General features: G+C 28.4%; 1 protein-coding gene across 1 annotated transcript in view; it reads right to left on the bottom strand.

The window, feature by feature from the left end:
• Positions 1-10,761: 10,761 nt before the first annotated feature.
• LOC119680507 (calcium and integrin-binding family member 2-like) overlaps positions 10,762-11,892 on the bottom strand; it is a 101,342-nt gene continuing 100,211 nt past the window's right edge. Inside the window, exon 4 of the mRNA XM_038093341.1 lies at positions 10,762-10,979. Coding sequence (XP_037949269.1) covers positions 10,762-10,979 — 218 coding nt within the window. The remainder of the gene's footprint in view (positions 10,980-11,892) is intronic.

Raw genomic sequence — 11,892 nt, 5'->3', positions numbered from 1 at the left:
GAGAGTATGTACAATAAATTATACAAAATATGTAAGAAAAAAAAACAACAAAAGTTTATTCCTGAATATGTGTATTATATAAAATAAATAAGCAAAATATTTTATGCTTAAGACTTAAATATTATTTTTCCTACATAAATTCGCTATAGGTTTTTATTGTTTAATTTGTTATTTCTATGTAAACGTCATAATTTTAATTTTGTATATAATTCTGTAATTATGGTGAAGCCACTAGAAGAATATTTACATATTTACATTTTATGAAAAATAAAAAATTATTAAATAATATGCAATGAAAGACTATAACAAGTAAACAATGTATACGAAAACATTTGATGGAAATATACGATGGCAAAAAAAAAAAAATAATTAAATATATATAAATAAAAACTGAACTTTTTAATGAATATAGTTTAGCTTAATTCATATAAAAAAAAATATATTTTAAAAAGTAATTTTAAAAAACTATGAAAAAAAATTTTTAAAAAATTGAAATAAATGTAATAATTTAAAATGTATACGAAATAAATTTGAAAAAAATAAATAAAATAAATAAAATTATTTTGGCAATTGTTAATTTTTTGTACGGCTTAAGATATATAAAATTTTAAAAGAAAATAAATATATACAAATAAAAGAATTCTGTATGTAAGCTTTGAAAATATTAAATTAAAATATAAATATAAATTTAAATTTGCAAAGAAATGCAAATTTAAAAAAACGCAAAAATTCGTCAATATTTCAATTTATATTTGTGTGTGAAATGACAAACATAAATCAGAAAAAAAAATTATAAGAGTTTTAAGTATTAAATATCCATAAAATAATTATAAAAAAAAATATGTAAAAAACATTAGAATATGTAATTTTATTAAAGCCTAAGGTATTTAATTGTAATTAAAAAAAAAAATCATTACATTGCTATATTAATTAATTTAAAGTGATTTAAATAAAATTAATTATTACTCGTAAGTGTACGAATATTCTGTTTTTATTCGAATTGATGATATATGCATATATGTGTTTCTCTATAAGTGCCACAAAGAGCATTTGTTTAAAATTATAATCGAATGTATTCTACGTTCTCCTCCAATTCATGGCTAGCGCACAGGTTTGCCTATTACCTTTTAGATTCCACCTCAGTAGAGATGAAGTTCTAAGTAGAGCATAGAGCCTTTGTCATCGATTTAAATTGAACTTTATTTTATGAAAAGGTAATGATGTCGTTCCATACATAATTTGCATTCCTCCAAGTCATGGCCGATGTATAGTATCGCCTATTATCTGCTACTTTCTATGTGAAGCATAGAGCCTCAATTATGCATTGAAATCAATTTTTATGACGCAAATAGGTAACTTAGTTGTTTTATAAACACTTCATTAAGCATTCTACTATTCTCTTCTAAGTCATAGTCATCGACAGGGTCACCTAGAACGTTGTCAATTCCTCTGTAGTGGCTGTCGAGCAATGTTGATATTTCTTCTCAGAGTGTACCTTATCCAACTCCATATACGTGGTTTCTTCTTTTGCTGTAGCTTGGACTGCTCAAGCACACCGACAAATATTGGATATACTCTGTGGCCACAGGATACACAAGGTTCTTTGTTATTATTGGTTAGTACAAATCTAAATATTCTCTCTTTCTATATATGTATATAGATATATATCTATACATATTTCCAATATCTTTATCAATATCTTTAGATATTGATTAATATGTATCTAAAAATTGAATGAGACTGTAGTCGTGCACTTCCATTTTTCACTAGAACTACCCTTATGTTGATATCGAAAATGCAGGGTTTTTCTAGTGGGGGATATAGGCCACAATTCCATGTCCTTTTAAGTTGCACCTCTGGCCTTATTGATTCAATAATAATATGTTATTGATTATATGCATTCTACTTTTTCGCATGGTAATCGAACATATTACCTCAGAAACAATTGACCTACAATAAATTTATGCTAACCTGTTGTTTCTTTGTTTTATTTTTGTGGAGAGGAGGTTTAAAAATACCTAATGCATCGTCAAAATGTCGCCACAATAGTGGTACGACCGGTTTGCACGGGCTAAAAACAATCCCCCCTCTACCAGACCGTTTCTATCTTGGAACTTTATCGGGAATACTTTAGGATAGGATCCCTATGCTGGTTTTCCACCCTTCCCTGTAGGCTAGGGTAATTATAGCACATTAAACACAAATTATCAGCATATTCCAATTGTCAAGAGTCGAGTAAATGATGTCCATTGGATACCATGTTGACCGTCTGATGATGATCTGCATCTAGTACAAGACTAAACAATGAAAACGCTGAAATACAACCTATGCGTACACCGGTCTAAACAGTGAAATCTTTGAAAATTGTTATATGACTTCAGTGATTGTAGCATATAGTAATAATATGTTAGACCCAATAAATACTTAGCATATCGGGAGGTTTGGATATAACATTAATGAAACATTAAAAAGTAAATCAAAATTTCAATTATGTTAATATTAGTTATTATTTAAAATTTGGTCAAACTTATGACACACCTACGTAGCGATGGGTTTCAGTAAAATTAGCTATCCTGTATCACTTTTTTTATTCGCGGTAGTTTGCAACCCATAAAAAATTGAGCATGCTTATACAAGAGATCATAGATTAACTGCGATTACAGAAGGAAAATTCCTACCAAAGATGAATTAGGAGTTCATTCAATTAGAAAGTATTCAAGAAAGCCACAGAACGTACAAGTTCATAAGCATATAGTATTCTGACAAACATGAACTTGTAATGCATATTTGACATTTGAAGGCCTCAAAGGAAATGATCTAAAAGAAGAGAATTTAGAGTGAAGATAGATGATTCCAAATAAACTTGTAAGGCGATTTCTACACTTGAAAGTTTCATGCAATCTAATACAATATAAAAGTCCTTAAATATTTTTTTAGAGTGAAGATCGAGAACTATTTAAATAAAATAAATAATAAAAATTGAGATAAAAGCTCCTCAAGGATCTTCGCCTTCCCTATTTTGTGCAGCTTAAAGATTTCATAATTGATATCTCTAAGGAACTGTAAATATCCTATTGCTTTATGCAAAGGATATCTACATAATGCTTGTAATGAAGAATACTGTATTGATTTGAATCTATAGGAACACATAATTAATATAACCACAAATTTCAGCTAGTAAGAACTCAAATTGAATACGGAGTAGATAAAGGCTATCTTCATTATTAGAATAATGAATCAGGCCCCAAGTAGAATGGGTGGTGAATGAGGAACCTATAAATAGATAAGACAAAGTTAAGTATACAGGTCTAACTTTAAATAAAATAATTAAGAGAAAATAACATATAAAAGAGGAAAACATCTCCTGCAAAGTAACTTTTAAGGCACTAGGCCACTTCTAGACACAAAGCAGAGCAATCAAGCACAAGAAACCATGAAATTAGATATGAAAGATAGCATCATTTAAATATTTCCCGAATAATATATATTAGTAGATCCTTTTTAAATAATATGCGGAGGCTTGGTACATTGCTGACATTATGTCCCACCGGAACGTAATGTTTAACGGGTGACTACTTAATGCGATCATTTGTGTTACCTCACAAAAAACTCTAGTGTTAACACATCGAAAGATCTTAGTAGTAATTCACTTTATTAAAACGTAAAATTAAACAAGCAAAAATGAGACATACTGTAAAACAAAAATTAAATAATCATATTGCTGTAGCGACAAGATTTATCGGTTTCCACATGTTCAGCGGTTGTTAACCGATCCATATTGTAACCTAAAGATAAATATATTATGTGGTGTTGTTTGTCAATAATGGATGAGACTTTCTTATTTAAAGAATTATTTAGATTTTACGACGAATGTTGCCATTTTATCCATTGTGATGTTGTTAAAAGTTGATCAGAATCTTCGGGTTAAGTGATAGTGGCAACGATTGCAATATTTTTATCCGTCATCTTTATACTCTTTAGAAAATAAAGTACAATATTTATAATTAATATAACACATATAGGGTAAAAAGCTTAAGAACTTCAATAGAGACTAATTGCCTTTTCGATTGGTGAATCAGGAATAATATCTTTAAACGAGATGCACTTTTAATATACTTTTAGTGCAATTTTTATTTTCAAATATTAGATCTGAAGAGTAGCAAGTAGCAACATTATTCTGATATTAATAGCTATTTCTCATATCATGACAGATAAAGTGTTATTTGATTAGATATTATTATACATATTATGAGATATATAAATTTGTAATAACACTACTACAAAAAGTTAGATTGCTCTAAAAATCTTAGATTGTGCAACAAAATTCTCGACAAATCGAGAATAAATATGGATAGAATCCAGATTTATTAGACGAAAACGCTTTAAATGAACTTTATTTATTGTTTTTTTTTTTACTTAGTGAATAACTAACTTATTGTATTAATAGAACTACACCAATGATTATTCGATATATTAAAAATAAACTGCTTTTGTACCTTCAAATTCCATCTATTCTTTGCCATAGATTTCAAATGCTCAACGAGGTACTAACATGCTGTAATGAAGCACTAAAAATAATTTAACATTTATGTTTTTTTTGTTTTGATCTGTTAATAACTATTTTATTTCACAATTTTAGGCTAATGTGGAGCTTAAGTTTAGTGAGAAATAAAATCAAAATAAAATTATTATTATTTATTGTTTTTTTATTCATATTACCAGCCACACATTTCGTTGATAATTTCAAAAGAAAGTTTTTTGTTTTTTTTTTTCAATATAATAAAATGCATTTATTTTTTAGCATTTTTTTTATAAATAAATTGCAAAAACAACAATTAAAAATGAATTTTGAATTTTTTTGAACTTTTTCGAGTTTTTTTTTTAATAGTTTTTGAATATATAACTAGGGACGTATATTTTTTTTGACAACTATACATACATATGTACATATATATTTGCAATAAAAATAAAACTATATAAATAGTGGTAAAAAAAAACTCCACTTACTTGGCTACATCCAACGGTGACAGAAGAGTACAATCAGTAATTTATCTCTTTCTTTTATTAGTTATACCATTTTGTAATATTTTTTTATATTCACTTATTTAGTAATAATTTTAATTAGAAATAATAATTTAATTAGAATTAAATCTATCTAAATATTTATATGAACTTTCTTCCACATTTCTACAGAACACTTCTTCTTCTTCAATTTTTTCTTATACAATAACTTGCACTCTTTTAATTTTCTCATATTTATTACACAAACACTATTTACTATATATTAACAACGTTTTTAATATTATTAAAACATTTTTTTATGATTAAAAAACATTCAACAAATAAATAATTTAAAAAAAATAAAAAAATACGTTTGATTTTTGCAAATTTTTCCGTTGTTTACACGATTTTAGTCAACGCAAAACTGATCGATCAGTAGAACAATTAGTGCAATTAGTAAAAAACAATTAAACAATTACAAAAACAACAACGAAATGATATGAAACTGAAACGGGTTTTTAATAGCGACGCATGTAAATGTAAACAAGTTCAGTTTTAACTGCAGTAAACAGAACTTTTTTCTTCAATCGTGCGAATTGTTCGTTCCTTTTTCTTATCGTTTCTATTTACGCATAGACAATCGATTAAGCTTTAACTTTTTTTTTGAAATTGTTTTTATATATTTTTGAATGGGCGAATTAGTTAATTGTTTGAATAAAACACAAATATTATTAATTATTTTAAAAATATATTCCATTGACAGCAATATATTGACTATTGTTTATAATCAACTGCACGTTAGAACAATAAATTATAAATTCTTTTACAAATAATAAAATACATTCTTAATATTTTCAATAGTTATTAACACATTTAATGTATTTGTTAATGGAAACGTGATGGAAATGGTAATAGTTTATGGGTTAGGCTTAGGCCTTTATGCACTGCTACCAGAAATGTAGTATCTCGTATGCACCTAAAATTTTATGTCATCTGTGGTGTAGTGCATCACAGTTGTTGATCAAATGTTCCATAGAGTCTTCCTCATCACAGCAGAATCTGCGAATATTTCTGTCGGATATACCTATTTCATGCAGGTGTTTACTATAGACGGGGTGACATGTTAGTGCACCAGAGAGTGACTTTAGACAATTGTCTAAATTGAGAATGATGTTCAAACCTTTGAGTGCATTGTTACACTCTATAAGGACTGAGTGATCTGAGTAATTGTTTTGAACTTTGAGAACTAATTGACAGTCTGAAAGTATTTTGATTTTAACTCTTCTTAGTCCTCTTTTGGATAACATCTCTACGGTCTCTACTATAACACTGAGTATGAAAAATTGTGGAGTGTGTACTTAATGTAATTGATGTGAATGCTCTGATTTCCACTATTCTTATTCCAACACCTGTATATCATTTTTGCACGGTTATGTAATCCTGTTGGGTTGGCATTCCACTCTTTTCTTTATGTGATGATAACTTTGTATCTCTTGGCGAAATTAAGTACTAGATCTGTCAGTTGTTTGAGTCATATATGTAACGTTTTTGATCCTAGTAAGGTCAAGGTTCAGTGAAATTTCATAGTTTGAATTTTTCTTTTGTGTGATTTGAGAGTACTTGCATCGCCAGCCTCTGTAATTAGCTCAGTTTTGATGGAGCTGTAGTTTGTGACTTTTACAAAAATTTTGATATGTTTTAAATATCACATTTAAAAATATTTGACTAAATTACACATAATTATTTTTGTGTTTAAATCTCCAATCAAAAATACACATATTTACTCCAAATATGCGCAAATTCTAACATTTATTACTGACCAATATAGTTTTGACCAAAGTAAGGAGAAATACAAATCATCCTCATCAAATTCAGATAGAAATGTTTATATATAAAATAGTAATTTTAAATTTTTCTTTAAGATCGTATGCATACCTAATTTCATGATTTAGATTGAAAAGAACAATATTTTCAAATTACACGTGACCATGATTCCTTGTATAACATAGACCTTACAATTTACTTTACGATATAAACAGCAAGTTGTCTATTTTGGTGGATATGCTTTGTCCACTAAGTTCTACCTCATAATCCAATTATTATGAAGGATGGATCAGTAAATAGACACTAAATATAATTGAATGCTACCAAAATAAAGTTCTTAGAGAATATTAATAAATATTATTTAAATAATAACTCCTTTTATTCCAAATTCCCGCTATACAAATAGTAAAACCTGTATGGAGTTACGGAATTCAAATGTGGGGAACAGCGATGCCATCAAATATTGAAATGCTGCAAACGCTGCAATCTAAAATCATAAGAATGACAACAGGTGCAACCTTCATAGAGACTTGGGCGCATCAATAGTAATAGAAGAAGCTGCTCAAAGTAGCCTTCAGGACCTGTTAAAGTTAGTAGACCATACTAATCAATTAGCTGATAACAAAGGCCTGAACAAAGACCACAAAGGATTAAAAAAGGAAAGATACAATTAACATCTGCTAATTTCACTGAAGTTTTATTTGATCTAAAATGTTATAACTTTGTTTAATTTAATTTAATTTAATTTAAGTAAATGCGATTTGGTTTAGTTTGATTTAATTAATTGAATCTAATTTTATTTTATATTATTTAATGATTCAATTCATTTTCCACTTTCCATAGCTTTCCACAGTTTTTCCATAGGGAAAAAATAAATTGAATTTTTAAGTTTTGATATACTTATTGTTAGTTTCCAAACATAAGATTCAACAAATAACGTATAAATTGAAAAAAAAAATAATAATTCCTTCTATCATTCTTTTTGCTATAATAATAATAATTTAACCATCACCGAAGATATTTAAAAATACTGGGCTTAATATGAAATAAAACAATAAGTAATATAATTAAAAAAATTTTTTATATTATTTCTATTGTCATAAAACCCAAAAACCACATTAATCTAAGACGATGGTCACAAATTACTGGTTAAATTATTTTTAGTGCTTCAATAAAGCAGATAGTGTCTCTTGCAGCACATGAAATTAATTGCATAGTATAAAAGGGAATAGGTTTGAAGTACAAAAAGTGCTTTATTTTTAATATAATATTGAATAATTATTCGTGTGTTTGCATTAGGAGGGTTACTAACGTTTCGTTAACTAAAACCCAATAAAAAAGTTCATTTTGTTTTTGTTGAAGTTTCTAAGTCTATCACTCTGTATATATGGAAGTATGTAATTTTTTACATTGTAATTTATGACCTAATAAGAATAAAGGTTACGGATCATTCATATAAATTATCAAATTTTGACAACAGTCGTGGAAACAAATTCGAAATGAACCACTTAGAGGCTTAAGTGCAGCGACGTCCATTTTGGTGACAAGGGACATAGACGTATAAATAACAAATCCTCGCGATTACTTTTTATAGTTTAAGGGTTTACAGACTTCTAAAATATTTGTTTTAAATTGTATTATTATTATTATTTTTGTTATTATAAATGTGGGGAATGCTGTACACTGCGACTCAGAGCTAATCCAAGTTGTTTCAACCGATTTTTAAGCTTACAACGAGCACCATCGACAGTTTTGTGTTGTGCCACATATTATATTATATGAACAATAAGTCTATTGCTTAGATGGATAAGTCCATTGGTATTTAATTTTAAGCATTCGATAAGAATGTTTCTAGATTTTTCCATATTCATTTCACATAAGTAAAATAAATGTTGGATGCTTCACAGAACTGTCATTCATTGTTAAGAAACAGAATCACATAACAAGTTTGCTATTGTACAATATGGATCGTTTAATCATTCCTGAACACGTAAAAATTGTTTGATCTTAATACAAATGAATAAAATTTTCGCACATCTTATTTGCTCGTCCCTTGCGATTGACAGGACACTAGTATAGTACAGTACGAGTATTGAATCGCATGAGTTTAAATTATAAAAGCAATAGATGTTATTAGATGTGGTGGTATTCTAAATTTCTTTAGGTTCATTTACAACACTTTCTACAAAGATAACACAATAGATTTTATATTCACTTTAAATTTTCTTTGATTGATATCATTTATGTACTTAAGTCCTAACAGTATAAGGTGTATTGTATTTTATTTTATGAGGCTTTCAACTTTTTAAATTCAATTTTGGAGTAAATGCTGTATTGATGTTATATCCGCCATAATGCACTTATACGTTCTATGGTAGTGTAGTGTATTAACGATTTCGCGGAACTTAAAGAGACAATAATACTCACTACCGTTTTGACTTAATTATTTCCAAAGTTTTATAAAAATAAGCACTTGGTTTAAAGTCAGTTTAATAATACCCTGATTTGCGTCGTTAATTGGGACCGACAAAATGCGACGCAAATCGAAACAATCCGAACCGAAACACAATTCTCCACATATTTAATTGCCAAAAATATTCTGGTTTTTGACTTGTTGATGGAGAATTACTTTTTAACTCATCGAATATCGACAGAACCTTTAAGTCTGATTTTTTATCCAAATGGAGTCCATTTTTAAACTTAATAGACGTCTAGTTTTTATAATTTCTTTGGCCTGCAAATGTATGGCAGCTTTTCCATAGTCCTTTATCTTGTCCGCATCACGATAATAAATTGTTCTTACAGTAGTTGGAGCTAAGCCCAGAATTCTACTAATGTGAGCAAATTTTTCTTTTAGTTTAAAACGTTTTAACGTGTCTAACTTTTGTTCTAAGGATTTACCCTTCAACTTTACCACACAAATGTAAACTGACACCTTTTAACTAAAAACTTAATACATGTAAATCCCCTTTTAGAAAATGTCTCCTACAAGGAATGAAGTGGGAATTCCCTCTGTACGCATGTATTAAAAAACGACGCAAATCGAAGCCAAAGCATATTTTTTTTTGACGATGCAATCGAATCAACGCAAATCGAGGTATTAGTATATAGCGGGGACGAAGTGTTTGACATGAAGTTCAAACATATTAAATCCATATAACTAAGTATAATAAATCTTAAAAGTATTCAAAATACTGGACAAGGATACAATATATATTTTTACTAGATTTTATCAGTAATACAATATGTTATATTCGTATAAATCTGGGAACTGCAAACTTGAATGGATATATATCTTAAATAATGTAGATATCTGAAATAAATCACAATTTTTTATTTCAGTGAATATTTCAGTGAAAATCTGTTATCTGCATAAATACATTCACTCTGAATTATTTTGCTCCAGCAATAATTTTATTTACTGAAGCAATTTCCAAAATTGTTAACTTACAATAAATTATATGTGAAAGGCTTAAATGAAGCAGAGAAAATTAATTAATATTTATCAATGTTGAAAATATGTACAGTGTACACTTGTAATTTGCAAATATCACAAAGGTATTTAATATAAATCTCTGAGCAAAACCAAAGTAATGTAAATGATTTGCGGTATGCGAGCAAACATGACCACAACCAACTATGGGAAGGACTGAAAATGCAAGGCAGTTACGACCACAGATGCAAGGAAATTGCAGGAGCAAACATGCAACTGATGCGTCCAAATAATATTTTTTATTATTTTGCAATTTAAAAACTTTACCCAATGTTGACATTGCTCCTTACTGCATCAATGGAACCAATGCAATTTTATGGACTTATGCACTTCAAGCAGAACAATAACCAAAATTGATTCTGATTTTATTTTAAATGTTACGTTCTATCTACTCGTATCGAAAGCAATGAAAACACAAATATTGAAAAATATTTTATTTGCATTTATATTCTTATATGAAATGTCGATAGAAAGTCAGGTGCACGTAAGATGACATGCTCGAATTCCAAAAAGGATAACTTGCCATCGCCATCCACATCGGCCTCTTCAATAACTTTATCAGCAATTTGCTGCTGCTCCTCAGGACTCAGCTCGTTTTTAGTCATCGTTGTGAGGCACGACATAAGGTCACCATGACCAATAAACCCATCTTGATCAAAATCTATTAAATTGGAAAAATATTTATGGAAAAGTATATGTTAGTATAGGAAAAACTTTTTTATTAAAAATTTTAAGTTATTGAGCACAATTTGTGAATAACAATGAAGTTAAATCAAAAGTAAATAATTTAATAAAAATGGAAAAGTAAAACAATATAATTTATTATCATTCATGTATATTAAAAATTATGCACATAATTATAAATAATAAAAATAATCATATATAATAATGACATGTTAAACAGAGCGAATGTTATTGAAAAGTGAAATGAAATTAAACTGCGAATAACTAGTAGAACATTATATTGGCGAAAGAGACCCTTCCCGAAGTTCCAGGGGGAATGAGTCTTTCCGAAGAGGGTGTGCTTTAGTACATATTAATGTGTTATGGAGTCGGACACACCTCTTCGATGTTGATTGGTTTGACGGTGTATAAAGCATTAAAAAATTTTTTTTTTTAAGTAGTAGGTCTTATACTACATTTGTAGAATAGTGATTTCAATATGTAAGAAACAATAATTCAGAATCAATGATTTATAAATATCTAAAGCTAATAACCCTAGTGCAAAAAGAAAGCGAGTTAAGCAATGCAAAATTCAAGTAATCTAATTGATTACTGAATACACAATATAATTGACTAAGTTCTAGAGCACCCAAAATATACAGAAATGAATACCTGGAGAAATAGCTAGATTATGATTATGAAAATCAAAGTACTCAGCACAAGACAATATTGAAGAAAATGTGTACAACACTCCTTTAAGTAAAAGTTACCCAAACTGAGAACTGCCCTCTATAAAATGCGCTACGACCCTACTTTCAAATGGTCACAACTCTTTCATATCAATAAGAAGCAAGGCTGCATATTGAATACAGAAGGGTGGCAAATTCCGTCAATCTCTTTCGAGTCATCAA

This window comes from Teleopsis dalmanni, chromosome 2 (genome assembly GCF_002237135.1).
Source record: "Teleopsis dalmanni isolate 2A chromosome 2, ASM223713v2, whole genome shotgun sequence".
Taxonomy (NCBI): Eukaryota; Metazoa; Arthropoda; class Insecta; order Diptera; family Diopsidae; genus Teleopsis; species Teleopsis dalmanni.
Note: the sequence above shows the minus strand (reverse complement) of the source record. Positions and strands in the feature narration are given on the sequence as shown.